This window comes from Wasmannia auropunctata, unplaced genomic scaffold (assembly GCF_000956235.1).
Source record: "Wasmannia auropunctata unplaced genomic scaffold, wasmannia.A_1.0 LD335898.1, whole genome shotgun sequence".
Lineage (NCBI taxonomy): Eukaryota > Metazoa > Arthropoda > Insecta > Hymenoptera > Formicidae > Wasmannia > Wasmannia auropunctata.
Window position 1 is genome coordinate 126,376 of NW_012026992.1, and position 19,802 is coordinate 146,177.

At 39.9% G+C, this 19,802-nt stretch overlaps 1 protein-coding gene across 2 annotated transcripts; it reads left to right on the forward strand.

The window, feature by feature from the left end:
- The first annotated feature begins 245 nt into the window (after positions 1 to 245).
- On the forward strand, positions 246 to 10,185 carry LOC105455548 (insulin receptor substrate 1). 2 transcript variants are annotated; one of them, XM_011698949.1, is made up of 9 exons: positions 246 to 1,033; positions 2,533 to 2,678; positions 3,144 to 3,432; positions 3,875 to 3,991; positions 6,046 to 6,458; positions 6,899 to 7,314; positions 7,529 to 7,949; positions 8,036 to 8,279; positions 8,384 to 10,185. In XM_011698949.1, the coding sequence occupies exons 1-9, from the start codon at positions 649 to 651 to the stop codon at positions 9,358 to 9,360; spliced, it is 3,408 nt and encodes a 1,135-aa protein (XP_011697251.1). In that variant the 5' UTR covers positions 246 to 648; the 3' UTR covers positions 9,361 to 10,185. The 2 variants fall into 2 exon arrangements, with proteins under 2 accessions (XP_011697251.1, XP_011697252.1); XM_011698950.1 differs by lacking the exon at positions 3,875 to 3,991.
- The last annotated feature ends 9,617 nt before the right edge of the window (positions 10,186 to 19,802 follow it).

A 19,802-nucleotide genomic window follows, 5' to 3' on the forward strand; every position in this document is an offset into this window, starting at 1 on the left:
CGCGCGTTGCCTCGTTGCAGGGGAGAGGCATTGTGGAGCTCGGCTCAGCGGCGACGATCGGATCGACGCGACGGCGCGGCGCTCCGAAGGCGGTTCGCTGACACGTTGACGGGGCCGTTGTTGTTATGCCCGCGAAAGTGCGCGGATCGCGCTCCACCGTGGCGATCGAGCGACGACGTTAATCGACGGGAGGTGGAGCGAGCGAGCGAGAGAAAGAGAGAGGGAGAGAGAGAAAGAGAGATAGAAGAGGACATTTGGCGCGAGTGTGAGAATCCTCGTCGTTCTCGGGCCTCCACAATGAACTACCGCGCTGTTGTAGCGCGTCACGCGGTCGTCTCTCGCTGAGGACGAGGCGCACGTGCGACGACGTGCCTTGTGCTCCTGGCGGATTCGCGCGGCGAGTGGCGAAACGAGGCGCACGCCGACTCGCATGCTCGTGGAGAAAGGAACGGGCGGCGGGAAGCGAGCGAGGACGATAATAGCAGGGATACCATGTGAATGATACGGAGAGAACGCGAAGGGCCGAAACGCTTGTGCGCGCGTAGTCGTTGGGCGGGGGAGGAGGGGAGGGGGATATTCGTTCCGTAAACCGTGCGACAAACGACGACGACGACGACGACGGCGATCGTCTCGATCGTCATCCCGACGATGTCCTCGGGCAGGGGCCCGGCGTCGCCCTCGGGCGGGCCCGTGATCCGCTGCGGCCACCTGAAGAAGCTCAAGACGATGAAGAAGAAATACTTCGTGCTGCGCGGCGAGGGGCCCGGCTGCCTCGCCTGCCTCGAGTATTACGACAGCAAGAAGAAATTCGAGAACAGGCAGCCGCCGAAGCGCAGCATACTGCTGCACAGCTGCTTCAACATCAACAAGCGCGGCGACACCAAGCACAAGCACGTGATCGCGCTCTACACGAAGGACGAGTGCTTCTGTCTGATCCTCGACAACGAGAAGGAGCTGGACGAGTGGCTCAAGGCGATGCTGAGGCTGCAGAGCGGGGACGTGCCCGACGGGGAGCAGCCGCGGCCTACATTCGGTAAATTGCGCCCCCGTCCCTCCACCTCTTCCCTTTCTCCTCCTCCTCCTCCTCCTCCCCTCTGATATTGCGCCGCTTTTCGAATTCCCGCCCGAAACGACGAACGCGGGAGAGAACGCTGTTTAACCAGGTTCCTGCGCAGGTACTTAATCGTCGCGCCGATCGGTACACGTTTCTCGTTCGACATTCCTCGTCTCCCCCCTCCCCCCTCCCCCCCGTGATGTCGTAAGAACGAGAAAAAAAATCGCGCGTTATCAAAATCAACCACCGCGTCCGCAGACGGAAATCTATAGATTGACACTCGAAAAAATTCTCGCGTGGTATAGAGTTGTCTGATAAAGACATTCGCGTTCTTCCGCGAATAAGTGTGCTCTACGAACGACCTTGATACGCATTTCTGTCACGTCTCGGAAAATATGAGTCGTCTCGTTTTCCGCGGATGGTAATCAATTTTTTTTTTTCACGATGACGAGATCGCCCGCGCGCCTATATCGACCGGCGCGGCGACGTAGGGGCCTGCAAGCGGAGGTCGGAGCCTTGCACGTCGCGCGTGCACACGTTTGTTTACGTCTCCGATAGAATGAATCGACGACTTTTGGTATCCGCTTGTCTCTTCGGGGAATTTTATACGTTTCACTTTCTCAGGTTTTTTTTGTTTTCGAACGTGAGATTTTTTTTCTCGTAGTCGGTTCGAAGAAAGTCGCGAGTTTTTGTCCACGTGTATCGGACGTTATAATTCTGTACACGGGTTTTTTTTTTTTTTTTTTTGATAAATCTAAATTTGTGTGGAACTGACGGGACGAATGCGAAGGCGTACAATGAAGAAAATGCCTCGCTGCTTTCTGTTTTGTGACTTCCACATTTTGAACGAGTTATACAGCCTTGGAATAAAAATAACATTGGCAATTGTTTGTGCTCTTGTGTTCCTTGCAGAAACAAAGAAAACAAGAGTGATGTCGAATACAAAACGCCTTTGTTTCAAATTTTGCATATCACTTAGGATTTCTGTTTTTATATATAAAAAAAATATCCATTATCTTGATTGTTAGCACGATTGTCTTGATATAAACTTAAATTATTTTTATACAAGAGTCAGTACTTATGTTATTGTTTTACATATACTTTCGAACATTATTCACTGTAATGCATTTGAACTATAAGCATATTCAAACATATAGTAATGAAAATGAATATTTACTAGCATTACGTAAACAGATGCTTGTTACCATAATAATTTGCAGTAAATAAAAATGCAATAGATGTTTTTAAATTTTCTACATATATATATATATCAATTTGAATTTTATATAAACTTAATATAAATGTATCATTTAGTTATTTTTTAAATATTTTAAATGTATTACTTATTTTATATATACTTATAATACAAAGCTTATTTATTAAAATTAAATATAGTTTATCAATAAAATGTTAAATTCATAATTTTATTATTTCAAATATAAGATTAGTGTTTTACATTTTTTTTTGTCTTATTTCAGAACACGTATGGCAAGTTACAATGCAAAAAAGAGGTCTGGGTGCACGGAAGAACATTCACGGACCGTATAGATTATGCCTCACCGATCAAACTTTAAGTTTAGTGAAGATTGGGGCACAGGATAACTCCGATTCTATCGAGATTTCTGTAAGTTTATGCGAAACATAGTTAAAAATAATACAATTGTAGTATAAACTGGCGCTTGTAGCTATAATTTTGTATTTTTTATATGAGTTTTGCTCATTTAATGGTAAAAGAACGCAATAGCCTGCTGTGTGCGATTTTATTCGGGATGGTCCGAGATGTATTTAGACGGATCAGCTGTCAACTGAATAATAGTGTGGATGAAAGATTTTGTTTAGACTAAGCGCCGCCACACGCAATTGCACACGGCGACGTTTCAACGCCTCGACAAGTCACTGTCTGTTCGGAAAGCTTACCGTGAAGCTTATCGCAAATTATGCGCATTATTATTTAAAAAAAAATGTATCTCATTTTTTTTTGTTATCGTCAATTCGAAAGTCAACGAGACTTAACATTCTTAAGAATTCTTAAGGTATGCTTAAGAATCAATACGGTCTCTAAGTTTCTAATTTTTTTTCTCTCTTGCAGCTAAATTACATTAGACGATGTGGATTCGCGAATGATATATTCTACATAGAAGTTGGCCGCTCCGCCGTGACTGGGGATGGCGAGTTTTGGATGGCAGTCGAGGACAACAATATCGCGCTCAATATGTACGATGTAATAACGACCGCGATGAGGAATTCGAAAAGTAACAAAGACGAGGTGGGCCCTCGTCAGAGAACACGTAGTTCCTCCGCCAATGAAGCCAGCAAACCTATATCCGTTCTCCAGAGACGGCATACGGGTCAGAAGCTTCATGGCTTTTCGCCCCTGGGTAAGCCGCAATTTTCGCAAATCTGCTTCTTGTACATATTCATTCACCCGTTGTGATTTACACCAGGATGTGTGTTATCGGTTTTTTCAGAGTGTTTCGTACTACTTATCGAAATGTTACGTTCACATATATATGTAACTTGGGACACATCGGTTATCACGTGTCTATAATCAGAGCTCGGCAGAGATACTGCGTCTCGGTTTGCTTCAATATACGTCACATTTGTGTATTTTAAAATAATCCTTTTTATACAAATTCCTTTTAAACTCCGGACTTGGAAAAACTTTCTTGCCTAATACACCGTTCCTTTTACACATAAGTTACCGCCAATTGCACACGCACATTAAGTTGTATACCCTAAGAGAAACCAGGTGAATCGTTGTATGTGTACGCATTAGAGCGCAGCTTTAGAGTAACACAAGTGGGTTTACGGGGTTTACAGAGGAACAGAAGACACACAAGGAGCAAGTGGAACCATTGCAAGAGCAGACTGCTACTCCCTCTGTTCTCACACAGTGTAGTCAATCTCGGAATACTTCCTCCACCAATACAGTCACGGGTCTGTTCTCTGTCACAATAGCTATTTGCTTTTCTTCTTTCGCGTTCTATGGATTTTGAATGGCAAAAAAGAATAGGGCACACAAGAGCAGTGTGAACATGTCATTTATTTCTCCTCAGTTTTTCATTTCATGAAGTTATAGACTTTATCTCAAGACTTGGTCATTGCATTTTTCTTTTATTCTTCATAGATTGATGCACCAGCTTTATTTAGCAACATTGTGCTATTCATGTATACGTATATACGACACATGAATCATATACTTTACATAAAATTTGTTCAGAAAAAATAAGTTTAAAAAGAATTGCTGCGTTATTTTTATTTCGTCTGTTATATATTATTTTGTGAAAAATATAATAAATATTGAATGAAGTGAGAAATATTTTCTCAATGTTAAAAGTATACATAAAGTCAGAGATTATTACAATTAATATCGACGTTAAATATGTCAAAATAAATTTCGATTATGATAAATTAATTTGAGCATAGTTTGAAAAGCTGGAGCTGAAACTTTTACACGAATGCAATGATCAATTGTGCTGAAAAGAAAAGTTTGGAACACAGTAATGCATCGTTTTCTGAGTGTTTATAGTTTCATGTAAATAGCATGATCAATACAATCAAGTTATCTGAAATCTTATAAATTATCTCATGTCAGGTATTATATATAATGCATCTTGCTAAAATAATGACGAACGATCAGGAAACTGAATTGGTACGCTTTATTGTCATTTTGATGTTATGTGTTTTATCGTAATTCTCTCTCATCACATCAAAGTTATCGTGTCACATGGGGAAATCAAACTTGAGAGAACAGTTTTGTTAGTTGAAAACGATATTTGTAAAATAGGTTCTCGTGTGTCAGACTTGTCAGTTAACTCATCGCGAGATATAAGAGTCTAGAGTCTCTGCGGCCATGTCTTTAACAGCACGATTGGTACACTATCCGTGCCGTATCTGTCGTATCCGGCACAAGATGCACGTATAAAGAGACAAGGACAGTTGTGCGATAGTGAGAGGTGTGTGGTTTGCAGCCGTTGCTGGTACCGGGGTTTGGACTACTGGGATTGCCACGACTAATGCCAACAGTGCCGGTACCGCTAGACGTCGTCATTCGGTAGCGAGTCATCCTCATTCCGTCAATAATTCCCAATCCGTTCACATCACAACAAATGCAACAAATGCAACTATGACTACCACCACTGTCACTACCACTACCATTACTGCTACCACCACTACCATCACCACCACCATTACTGCGACCGTCACCGCCACGATCACTACCACCACAACCGCGACAATATCCCATCAGAGAACCCTGTCGCTGCCCTTAGCTGCCGTTATTATCAATCAAACGCAACCATCTAAAAGATCCGTTTTACGGTGTATGTATTTCGTTCCGTCATATTTGTTTAATCGATCGGAATCTCTGTTTTTTATCCTTTAGTGTATTCTGCAGTACGCTTGTTATGCTCTTTTTTTTCTGTTTACGCATTCGGCTCTACCAAAAACCTGTACAAAGCCCATCAATGTTATGTTAATCTAATAAGAGATCATAGTAATTACAACTGTAAAGTTTTGCTAATTAAGCATGCTATTGAGTGCACGATATATTATGAAACAAAAGCTTTAGTTCGTATCTTCTATTTATTCGTTATTGAACATAAGGAATGAATCTATTTTGTACATTATCTCTCCTGGATGCTCCACAAATAGTGTTGATACTTATACAATAATCTGATACTGCAAAATGATTACCGTAATTTTTATTTTGCTTTATTTAATTTTTTTTTTAAATATTTAACCCGAGTTCTGCAAATGCGCAGAATATTTGACGAAGTGACCGTGATTTACTGTTGATTGCTTAACTTGAGAAAAAAAAATATATGTATATATATTTAAAAATGAACACAACATGTTATGTACATATATAATAATTTATATATGCGAACATAAAACTAACCGCTGTTGCTATGCTGGGACGATGGGACTGGCTTCTTTCTACTGTATGCGAGCAAACGCCACGAGGAGATTTCTGACGAGTATCTTTGCAGGTGCCACCGGGCGCGATCGATGCGACAGTTTGCCGTCGAGGGCTCGCACCGCCAGCGAGGGACAACCGGCCACGGTCGTGCTGAGCCATCCTAGAGGGGCCCATATCATGTCGCACGTACCGCGACCGCATTCCATGTGTGGCCGAGGCCTCTCGTATTCTCCGCCAGTCGCGTCGATGCCTATCAGCCCGTCTTCCGACGTCTGCTCGTCGGATTCGGCCGGATCGTCACCCTCGATGGACGACTGCGGTGACAATATTATGGAAGAAAGCACTGTCTCGAGGTACGGGCATTCCTTGACACCCGACGAGCCCGTAATCTTAGAGAAGAAAGGTGACGACTATACCCTGTGGTCGACGTCGCATCCACACCTGAAATACTCGCCAAACTTTAAATCTCATTCGCCCTCTCAGGTGAGAGTCCACTCGTGTTATCGCTTTTGAATTTTTTAATATAATAAAAAAGCTTTTATAAAACATAGCAGGATAGTATAAATCATCTTCTAAGTTGCGTTACTCGAGTTACTTAAATATTAAGTTACTTAAATATTATTCGAATGTCCCTGTATATCATTTTATCTTCCTCGTTCACCGAATGTTGAAGGATAAAATGATACACTCGGATGACGTTTCAGGATGTAGCCTTAGTATTCAATAAAATCTACAAATCTTTTGTGTGGTAATTTTTTTTATAATTTAAAATTTATAATAAATTAAAATTAAATATTTATTTTTACTGGCTCGTATTATCTACATTTTGTTCAGATAATATTATGTTTAGTTTAAAGTACAAAATACTGTTTCGTACTTTAATCACACAGCCAGAGTAAACTGTTTATCATTTTGATTGGCAGAGTTCCTACCAGAGTGAAATGTACAGTCCCTGCGGTTCGAGTCCGGGCCGCGGAGGCGCGTATATGCCCATGAGCCCGGCGACAACGGCTCATTCGCATTCCCGTGGATCATCCCTTGTGGAGGAAAGCAACGTGGACGGCTACGTGCCGATGGCACCGGTCGGCGATGACGGTTACGTCGATATGGATCCTGTAAATAGTCATAACGGTCACTTTCCGGACGACATGTCGCAGAACGACGGTAGTAGCTGTTCTGTCACATCCGGCACGCCTAGTACGGATCTGCGGTTTTCCGAGTATCATTTGGACAAAGTAACCAGCTTTTTGACGCCTGGGGAAGATCTGCAAGCCAGACCAACCAGAGCTTACTCCGTTGGATCCAGGCCGGAACAAGCCAACAGGCATCGTAAAAACAGGTATGAGCTTTATTTAGATTTTAAGTACTATGTACATTATTATTTTGATCGGACAAAATATTAAGTTCCGCAAAAAACTCTACGACGGTTGCATGCGTGATTTGAGAGAACGTTTTAACTAAATGAGTTTTGAACGTTATTCTAAATATACTATCGATAGGAAATAATGATACGAACGAGATCTTTAATTTTGCCAATGTCACTCTTTATGCAGGTTGGACATCACTCCGCAAGATGCCAATAGAGTACGAGCATTTTCCGTAGGCAGTCGGTCTAAGAGGCCCGAGATCGGAAGGCTAGCCAATGTGATCACGACGCCGTTACCAACTGGCGTGGACACCGCGAATTCGAAGTCGAGTTCCGCGCCGTTGCTGTCGAGCTCGTGGGGACACAACTCGGGTTGCTCCGGTGCGTCCGATCGCATGGAGGATCTCATGGAGTTGGACTTCACGAGGCCCAGTATTCCAACCGCTCTCTCCTCGCCCCCGTCATCCTGTCCCCCACCTCAGTCGCAACCGCAACCGTACTCTACTTACTCTACTGCCACCGACACTAGTTCCTACGTCGACATGTCGCCCGGACAAGCTCCCATATCGACCACTGCCCCATACGTCGATATGAGTGGCATAAATAAGGTATTGTCGATATATTGATGGTGTTTATCTTGTTGATAAAATTATCGCATGGCCGTTGGCTAAACAACAATGAACTTTTCTTGCAGATCAATCGCAATAACAATAATAATACAATCACTGCCAACCACAATCATAGCCACATGCATATATCATCGTTAACTTTCGCCCATAAACCTGTAATTACAACTTTAAAGCCGGTAGAGGAAGCGGAGGGACCTTACATGAAAATGGACGGTACGATAGATATGGATTGGACGCATTCGGAAGCGAGCCCGAAACAAGTGTCGTCGCCCATTCAGGAGGATACCTACCAAACGAATGGGCCACCAGGTATTAGTCTGCAAACATATGTTGCAGATAAATCCTTAATATATAATCCTTTATATAATAATATAATAAAAATAATATTTGTGGTAATTACAATAAATGTTTAGGTAGCACAAGAACGGCACCGGTAGATCTTCCGCAACCGAGGCGTCCCCCGGAGGGATACGTCGAGATGTCCTTCAAAGCGCGGCCGAGTTTAGAGCAAGACTACATAAACATGAGCATGGGTGGGAACAATCGGAACAATCGCAAAACACGGACGGGCAGTCGCAAGGAGAAATCGCGATCGCAACCAATCGCGATTCAGGCGGGCAGCAAGCCGTCGAAAACTCCAAACTTTCTACCTTTGAACGGGAGTCCGACGTCCGAGAGTCTGGCGAGCACGCCTGCCTCGCCGCCGCGGGCGACGCCGACGGGCTCATCGGCCACGATCTTTCCCTTCTCTCTGAACAGTCCTCAGTCACCCGTGAAACCTTTCACGAAGAAAAACGACGAGTTCTCCACGACGCGAGAGGGTGAAGGTTTCTCCAACCAGAATACGAACAATGACTACGCGGTGATGGAACCCGCGAAGAGGATCTGCACGTCGTGTTCCACCCCGCTGACGGAGACGGTGTCCTCGTCGAAGGCGAATAGCGAGAAGCCACCTAGTCCTGTAGAGCAGAATGTCCGGGTTATATTCAAGTCTTCGTCGTCGCAGGAGCACGGTAAGCCCATTAACATAATAACGAAAAAGCTGTCGGATCTGACGGTGTCGAAACCGCGTCTCGTCACGGCCTCGCCAAACACCAGTCCCACCCTGACGGGTTTCAAGCCGTCGACCGTGCAACAGCCCAAGCCACCCTCGCCAAAGTTCATCGACGAGACACCCACGCCTACGCCCACGTCTACACCCACGCCCACGCCTACGCCGAGCCCGTTGGACAGCGAGGGCTACGAGAAGCTTCAACCGGGCGCGACAATACTGCACTACGCTAGTCTCGATCTACCGGAGATCGATAATCCAGCGCCCGTGTCGCCGGCGTCCACGCAGGAGAATTTCACCTACGCCGAGATCGACTTCGCGAAACTCAAGCAGACCTAAAATATGCGCTATCCTAATATGCGCATATTTTGCCGCCCCCCTCCCGTTGTCGCGCACGAGACCGTGCGTGACGGGGGGGGAGAAGGGGGTGGCTTGGCTGACGCCTCTTGTGTTCCCCACGATAGCAACGAGTAGGCAGGGTATAATCGATCGTTCTGACATTGGCTCGGCTGGTCTAACCGAACAAGGCGCCGGGTAGGAACTGTACATATAATTCATTTCTTTTTCTCTCTCCAGCCTAATGGCATTGTGGCTCGTCGATCTTTCTAACGTAACGGATTGGCAGCCTATTTTAAATTGTTTGAGAGATAAGCGTCGTTGGTACCTATAGTTCTGGTTGTACTGCATTAATTATCGTATTTTATCGGAATGATGTGAAATTTTTTAATATATGCGAAGTATACTTTTCTTTTGTGTCGCTGATTCCGCAGAGAGTCCTCGAATCTGTCCACATATATGCTATTTCTAATATTAAAACTATCGGTAAGATTTAACGGAAAAGAGCAAAAAAAAACTACGGAAACGTTATCTTTTATTTAGTTAAAATAATGTATTTCTATAATTGGTCAGTAGAAGGAATTTTTCTTGGTATTAGATATATTACTTAGTTGAATGAGAGTCGCTTGTAAAAATGTATAAATCTTTTTAAATTTTAATTTTGTTAGTGGATTTGTGCGTGTTAATCTCTTATCAAAATTTATTTTGTTTTGTATTATATTTCCAGATGCTGACAAGCCAAATACGTATAAGTCAATTCTTTTTTTGTGAGATATATAGACACACGCACGCACGCACACACACACACACGCACACACACACACACACACACACACACACACATCCCAAATTTAACTTGTATATTTATAATAATGTCTTAATATATATGACGATGAAATTTATTTATATTGATTTACGCGCAGCTGTGCTCGTAAATAATATAAATTCTATTACTTTTCAGTACGCGTCATAAGTTTTAACGATGTTTTTATTTGCTCATTGTAAATTCTATTGAAAATTCGATTCTTCGAAAAAAAAAGAATCATTATTGTTCTGTACAGGGAATGGCATGTTATTCTATCTTACATGTTCGCTTACTTACCCTAACGTTTTATAACAGCCAAATTTGATTAATTGAACGAACTTGCCGTGAAGTTCGATTCCAATAATGCGACGGATAATATGTCCATCCGGACGTTGCATAATGTCGGATTCGAGTATATTTGTGTGTTGTTTTTAATTTAAAAGAGAAAAAAAAAATCGTATACATATATGTGTATAAACTTGCGCGAAAACATTGCGTGACATAAGGTATCGGCTTCTATTTTAAACGGTTTTTATCTTTATCCGAAAAATCTCTGGACATTCAATTGAGAACCTTAAATAACGGAATCTGCGAGGTCTTTTAGATGTAAGGGAACAAATGTGAAATCATGGATTTGCAATTTTTATAACTCTCGAAAAGGATTGTTTCTAAGCCTATTCTTGCGCAGGAATGCGTGCCGACGAAGACACTCGTCGACACGGACAAAGAAAAAAAAAAAGAAATTTTCTCACGACGCCAACGAAACCCTGCTTTTAGACGTTGCGACTAACCCGTTGATATCAGCGCAAATTGGCCAATTAATTTAAACGAAATTGAGGTATATCGTATAAGCTTTAGGAAGATTATCGCATAGAATACGGTGGTGTGTTAACAGTACACTACCAGAAACATAAGTACTGAAAGAGGAAAAAAAAACGTGATGGACCTGGTCTTCGTAATGATTTAACTGCGAGCCGGAACGAAATTCCGCAGAGCGAAACCCGACCATTCGATGTACCGGAGATGCACATCCCGCTGTTGTGCTCCCGCTTCTGTGTCTCTTCTGCGCCGAATTTTAGTCCGACTTAATCCTCCTCGCGAAGGAATGTTACCCGCCAATGTTAGATCGACATATTTCTCATAGAATTCGTATTGCAGACAAAATAGATGTTCCGTACACAATGGCAGTATACATGTGTTATAACGCTTTTCATATAAATTATGACGGGCCGGAGCGTCTCGAGAGAGTTAATTCGGCCTCGTATACAACACGTACACGTAAAAAAAAAAAAAAAAAACATTACGGTCGCATGACGCGTATACATATATGCATATTCGTGCTGCAGGATATTCTGTGAAAAACGGTACAACCGGCGCGGCGTCGTGCCGGGAGGGCGGTACAAAAGAAAGATCTAGAGTAATATTTGATAAGAGGAATATTTAAGGGAAAAAAAAAACAAGAGGAAAAGGGAAAAAAGGGGGAAGATAAAGATGCCTATGTGTAACGAATCGATCCTTATCAATAGTACGGCTTATCTCGTTTGAGCTAAAAAAATAAATAAATAAATATATATACATTCTTTGCATGTATCTTATTTAAAAACATATTGCGGTTGTATCGTAACGTACAGGGTGTCTTGTATATGTACACGTATGTCCGACGAGTTTTTTCGCGTGAGTTGCGAGCGCGTGTGCGTGCGTGCGTGCGTGCGTACGTACGTACGTGCGTCACGCTGTGTGACGTATCTTTTTTTTGTGTGGTGTGTATGTGGAAGTATATACGTGACGGACATGCGTGTACGTATACATATATGTACACACACATACACATACATATATAAATATATATATATATATAAATATATATATATAAATATAAATATATATATATATATATATATGTTATAAATATTAAGTATAATAATAATTAATAAACTCGCAATATACATCGTTGTTTCATTTCCTGTCACCTTACGGAAATGTCTCGTAAATCCTAAGAGGCACTGCCTCCGAGGAAAGAAATCCGCTTTGAAACCTGCTAACTTTTGAAATGTAATTTTAAATGAGTAACTGTAACTTTAACAATCAATAATTATTTCGTAAGTTTCTATTTGTAATATTTTTCTTATATGTTCTGATATAAGTTATATCACATTAATATTATTTATATTATAAATAATATAATTTATATTAATATAATTATATTGAAATATACACGAATGATGAATTTAATTAATAATCTTATGAATGAAAATTTTTGTTTCGACGTTATTCGCTTTCGAAGCTTACAATCGAATTTAAGTTATATATATTTAATTGTTGACTTGATTTAATATGATAAATCTTTATCTTCAAATAATTGAGTATTCGAATATTATTAATTTATCATCATTTCATCAGAGTCTATCTAAAATTATCGCCGTTTTTTTTTTACTGATTTTTTTCAATCTAATGTGACAAACATCTTACGAAATATGAAATATATCGAAGTGTTCTAAATATTTCCTCATAGATGTCGCCACTTGCTCCATAGTTGTGTCGCGATATTTTTCCAATCGGAATTCTCGTTCTCACGTTGTGCGCTCGATTGGTTTCAGATTATCAGATGAGCAAAACGTTTTTTCATTTGTTTATCAAGATCACAAATTTTATACATGTGTGGATTCAGCAGAATTGAAAACACTGTATTTATTCGATTAAATTTTTTATTTAAAAACAAATAGAAATTATTCTGTCTCGAAGAGTGATTACAGTACTACGTTACCGATATTTTACAAATGTAATACGATCTCTATTTTGTCAACACACATTTTCTTAAAAGAATTATTACATACACATTTACATAAGCGATTATCAATTCATTATTTGAAAACATTATTTGAAAAATAAATGGAACACGAAACATTTCGAAATGTTTCATAGCGAAAATTAATCCTAAATATACATATAGTATACGTACTTCATATTAAATAGAATTAATAATTATTGAAAACTAATTAAATTTTTTTTATTAAATTTTAAATGAATTTTAATAAAAATTTTGGGATTATTAATTTTTTATCAGTACTGAATATCACATAAGATGCTTTTCCTGCCAGCATTTTTCGTAAATTTTTATTTTTATAAAATTTTATAAATTGTCAAAAAGGGCAAACGATCGTCATATTTAGAGTATCTAATGCAATGCGATACTTTAAAATTAATACGTGGTATATTTAAGAATACGAAGTATTTACGCTATTTTTAGATTTGTGGAAATAAAATATTATATTAAAATAACAAGTAAGCATTTTTATTAAAGTTAGAAGAATGTCAAAAAATTAAATATTTATATAATATTTTATGAATAAGAGCAATTTATTACATAAATTCAAAATTTGCATCGCGACCTGACTGTATTGTAAGATAGATTTGTAGATCTAGGATTAGTTGTGATGTGTGATGCGGTGAAAAATGTAAATTCGTTTTTTTAACTATTGCATCAATAAGGGACCAGATATTAAAATGCTTGTATTTATGAAGACTTTTTTTTACAATGCAGGCCTTTTAGAGTAGCCTACAGTTTTTCTTGTTTGTGTGTTAATCGTGCGCGGACAAAGGATACGTGATACTTAACTGCAGGTAAACACGCTTGCGACGGACGGATTTAACAAACATGATCTCATAAAATGGCATCGGCCATTCTTACGTCTTTGCACAGGCGTATCGAATAGGCCTTTACGCGGTGTCTGTGCAGCGATAGCTTATCTCTTTGTTTTGAAAAAGCAGATTTACTGAAAAGAGAAAGTTCTAAAGAAACGACATTCAATAAAGAAATATATAAATAAAGAAGAACAAAATACCGATAAGAAAAGAGGCGGATTATTGCTTCTTCAACATTCAAATGCTACATTTCATTATTTCATTCATTGCCAGAAGCACAACTTAAATTCTTACGCAATCACGTTGTATTTCAAGGAGATGTAGCATATGAAACATGAAAAAAATATAACACACGAATGCGCGTGTCCTCATGGATTGTTGTCGCGATAAAAATAATATACGACTTATGAATCTTCCTCGACTTTATACGCACTTTACGCGCGTGCCACCGCGTACGCGGACGTTATCAATCCGTTTATACGACGTGACGGTCCAGCCGTCTCCTGAGAGAATAGGAGCCTCGTCTCCGGCGAAGGCCGGCGCGTGAATTCAGACACATATATATATACTCTCGCAAAGCGGGCGTGTATGGCTGCTAATTGCAGCCGGGGCTAATTGATTACGGGGCGGCCGTTTTACGATGTTTGGCGAACATGTCATCTCGCGGGCCGTCTGGCTTGCGCATGTACGACGGCGACGCTGCCGTGGGTGGAGCTCGTGAACGGGCGTCGCGGTGTCGACGTCCGGGGCTTCCATCGCGAGTGTCTGAACCCGGGGTTGCGGAGAGGATCGATCAGGGGGAGAGTCTCTCCAGGAAGCGCGGTGCTCTCTCTCTTTCTCTCTCTCTCTCTCTCTCCCTCCCTCCCTCCCTCCCTCGTCCCGCCGCACACTTGTCGAAGCCAACGACTCGTTATTTATTCGGACAGCGCGACTTATTTGACGTTTATTCGACGCACACACGCGCACTCCCGATGTTTATCCGGCACATATATTTAGCCAACGCTTCAACGACAGACACTTATTCCGATTGTCGTACCAATAACCGATCGATATCGATTCAGAGAGCAACAAAATCCATTCGCTCTCATCAGTAGCGTCGCCAACGACGAATGCTCGCGACGTTATTTATTGATAACGTCGAGAATATATTAAATTACCTTTATCCTGCTAGAAACTGTATTTATTGTACGGCCCTCTGTTTTGCATGTGATTAATATATATGATAATAATTTCACAGCTATCAGAGAGAGAGAGAGAGAGAGAGAGAGAGCTACATTTAATTTTATTCCCGTAGAAGCTACTCGTTGATCGTCCAACGTGTGTTAAGAAAAATATTAGAGGTGCGTATTGTAATATGACGGCAAATTAATATAAAGTATATTCGTTTATTTAGTTTCCATTATCTTCTTTTTCTTACCTTTTCTTCGGGATTTATATACACTAATGTGTACAATAATTAATAAAATCGCTTCTTTTTTTTTAACGTGTTGCTGCGTTAGAGAAAACCAAACGATAGATAAGAATCAATTTGCCTCCGATGGCGTCGCGCGCTTTGTCATCAGCGTAAAATGCGCCGCTTAATCCGCAAACGATATTTTCGTAACGCACTTTTGTACCTGTAATTAATGGAATATTTCCGGCCGACCATGCCGCGCGCGCGGAGCACATGCCAATTTACCGTCGCATTTGCCTACGCGCGCGTATTTGCGCGCCGCAGTCACAGATTCGACGTGAGGCTGCAGCACACGGGTGGTGACACACATGCACGCGGCGGCGGCCCCGCGCCGCGTCGGTGTTTGTGTCTCCGCGTGTTCATCGGTAAACGAGAAGGGGTGCAGGCCCCGCGGGGGTTGGAGGCCAGGGGTTGAAGCCATTACCGTCACAAAGCTACCATCAGATTGCCGTCGGGGCTCGGGCTGCCTCTCTTCGCGTGTCTGTCGTTTTCGCTCTCTCCCTCTCCACCGCCCGTTCTCTCTCTCTCTCTCTCTCTCTCTCTCTCGCTTACTCTCTGTCTCCGGCTCTCGCTCCGGCTCCCTACCTCTCTCGCGCGCATCTCCTCTTCCTCGCTCGCTTCGTTCGTATTCATGATTTAAATTCAATTGCCTTTTATCTGCTATTCTGGGCTCCGAGTCGCTGATGATGGAATCGCCGAGATCAGAGGCGGCAGCGTCCTCGTCTGCCCCATCCTTCATCTTGCGTCCTCCCTCCCCTCCGCCCCTGTCGCTTCTCCGCGCCGCGAGAAAGACTGCTTCTCTCGTTGAATTTCGATGGAAACGACACCTTCACGTAGTCGCGTGTGCGATAATCTTGGCGAACTGCATAGTATGCATATTTCTAGTACATTTAACTTGTAATTAGTTCCAAATCCATTTTTAGGTTTTTATATTTTAGTTTATTTAACGTATTTAACAAGAAAGAAATCTTACAATTTGAGTGCAGTTGCTTTTATATGTATATAAGTTATACAGTTTATTACGTTTATAGCAAACATTACAATATTAATATATTAATTTTTTGTCCTAATAAAAAATTGATTGATAGCACGTTTACATTATACACGATTATATACACAAAATAATTAAAAAAATATATATATAATTTGTAGATATTGTTTTCACCTATATTGTATTTTCCATTAATATGATTAGTAAAAACACAAATATGTACTTTATTATCAATATTCATAGTACGAATACTGTACATTGTTACATTTCGGCTTTAAAACAAGATATTGCAACATATGTTGCGTATATTTTTTGTATAATTAACTGCAGTAATATGTTATCTTTTCTTTCTTATTATCTATTCCTTTTGTCCGAATATCTAGAAAAGAAGCCCCGCCATGTCGACTGTCATTCTTCACTTATAGCTTACAACTTACAAAAATTTTTCTTGTTCTCTTAAGTCTGTTTAGAAATGAGGAAACTAATACAGGAAGCTGTCTGTAGTTGTTTGTTGCATTATGCGGAAAATCACAGGATGGCATGCAAGATTATATAGCACAATACATGCATTCAACGCAAGGACAAGATTTTCGAAGACGAAAGCTTTACTGGGAGCATGGTGCGTGACTATCGATTCTTTGTCAAGCTATAATACCTCACCACATCTTTCGAAATAACTGTGAAACGGAAAATTCTCAAAAAAACTCGGAAGCTCCATTTAAATGCGTGCAAATGTACCATGCAGGTATACACAATAGAAAACCTGAAAAGAGTATTAAAAAATGATTGTGCAAGGTATTAACCCCCATAATGATCTTCAAAAAAATAAAACCAAATGCTATACAAATGCATTTATTATAGCTTGTTTCAATAAAATCACAGACTAAATAATATTTTGATATTTGATTTTAGATTCTCGTATTTCGGAATTTTATGCTCAATAATAATTTCTTATAAATTTAATTTTTATTTAATATTAAAAACATATATTTACTATAAGATATATTTAATATTATTCATTACACCAGTAAGCATCGATTAAAATATTACTGCAAGTCGCTAGTTAAATTGAGTCTTGGAAAGTAAGACGATTCGTGATTGTTCGAATCATGGTTTTTAGCAAACCTTTTTGCAATATACATATACGAATTATATAATTTTCAGTTGACGCGTCTTATAAGTGAAGCGGTATGACGGGTTAAGAGGTCTGCATATATTAAAATTGTAACATCATTCTAGTAAGATCTCTTTGGTGAAGAACATGATGACGAATAAGAATAAGGGATAAAATGGAGAGAAAGATGAAGTGCGGTCTCGAGGCCACGCGCCTCGAAGCAATTTATATGTTTTCTGGACATAACTGGGGTCCGTTTCTCTGTGAAATGTGTATCCTGCTTTTGCTCATGCATTTCATTCCTTTTCCATATTGCCGTGTTACGTCCTACTGCAATGTGATGCAAGCAAAAAAGAAAAATTCAATATCATACACAAATTCGAAAATTTGAATGTTTGTGAGAGCACTATTTATCTGTTTACAATGGGACAATCCCAAACTTAAAATCGCCGTTACTTATCTGAAGCAATTGTCGACGATCCGTCACATGCGAGAACGGTTAAAAGGAGCTTGTACTTAAGTGCCTTTGTCATAAAAACTCGGTGCTTCCGGTATTCGGACGAGACATTGCATTGAATTCGACTGAGAAAGCATGCAAATGCCATAAACCAGATAGACTATCGTGCGCTAACAAAAGACTTGAAGATTAAGTTGTAAATTTTCCTAACTTCCATGTGACACTCCATACGTTTCCTAGCTTCCATGTAACATTCCATACGTTTACATTTACGTATTCATGTTTTATTATTTATTCTCTTTCTGTTGCTACAATGGAATATTTGTAATTCACTGAATATACCTGCTCGATACGGAACGATCGTACAGAGCAAAAGATCATTTTAGAATAAATTTAAATTCCTACAGAGCAAAAAGATAATTTTAGAATAAATTTAAATTGTTAGTAAATTGTTAAATAGAGAAAGCGTAAAGAAATGGACATCAGATATCTTACCATAAACGGATGTATATAATAAACGTCCTGCGCAACAAAGACTTAAAGAATTTTAAATAAGCTATAAACGTTCACATTTTATTCTTATTTATTCTATTTTCTCTATTTGTAATCCGTTATGCTTGCGATCAGTGCGATTAATATGAAGCAAGAGGATTGTTTCTAGGATTGTTAGATAAAGAAAGAATATAATATCTTGAAATCTGAGCAAGTCTAGCGTGGCTTTCGGGCGCATTGTGGCCATTGTGGGAACGTTGCTCTTATTATTCACTAATCCTCGTATTCTATTATGTTCTGTTGTGTTGCTTTATAATTAAATTGTTTTTCTTTTAATTTTTTTCCATGCATATATATTTATAAAATTAAATATATAACAATAACGTCTGCATTATGTTCAATTATTTTTTGTAATATTATATATGTAAAGCATATTTTTCTATTTTCAAATTTTTACATTTCTCCTCAAAGAATTGAAAATTGTTCATTGTTTTATTAATCAACATTCCCAAAAAAATTCTACTTTCTATCTTCTGTTTTGTTGTTTAATAGATGTATCTAAATCAACGAACAAGTTCTCACGTTCAGACGCGTTTTGCTCGAAAATGTAAACGGAAGGGATCACGGCACGCTCGGTGCGGTGCGCCTCTCTGTCAATGGTGTTAACTTACAGGGAACATTTTGTCGTTTCCAAACGGAGGTCGTTCAATGCGCGCATGTGTGTGTGTGTGTGCGCGTGCAGTGCGCCAAGTGACACTACGCAGACGGCAGACCCGTGACCGCACAACCACCTACGTACATAAAATTTTTCGAGAGGGCTGCTCCACCCATTGCGAGTCATCGTCGACATTCTTCCAGGGAGGTCCGTGCAGACTTCGTGGCGACCCGGAGGACGATATATTTTAGGAAATATTTATCTCACACTGGTACGCTGCGACGCAATTTGTGCGGTTGTCAAGACAGCCGGTCAGTCATTAGGAGGTAAGCGACGGCAATCTCTGTCCTTCGAACGCATAATATACAGATATCCTCTCTTATATAACGACTAACGAGAACGGCAATTATGCATAAAATAATAATATGAATTGTCGAATTTTAATGAGATTATTGGCAAAATGAATAAGATTTTTAATTTTATCACCAGAATGTCCCATCACCCTCTGTGTCACATAATCACTTGTTCGGGTATTATTTCTTCAATATTTATGAAATTATAGTAACTCTTAACGATTATTATTATTATTATTATTATTATTTAAATTGAAAGATTTTTATCCCAAGAATAAATAAAAAATAACAAAGTAATGTCAATGCGGACCGACACGGATGTTGGTATATATAATAATTTTAGATATTGTCAACAATAAAAATTATTATACACACCAACATCCGTGTCAGCTCGCATTAACATTACTTTGTTATTTCTGGATTATTATTATATTATATAGTATTTTATTATATTAAATAGTGTTTTACATCACTACACAATGA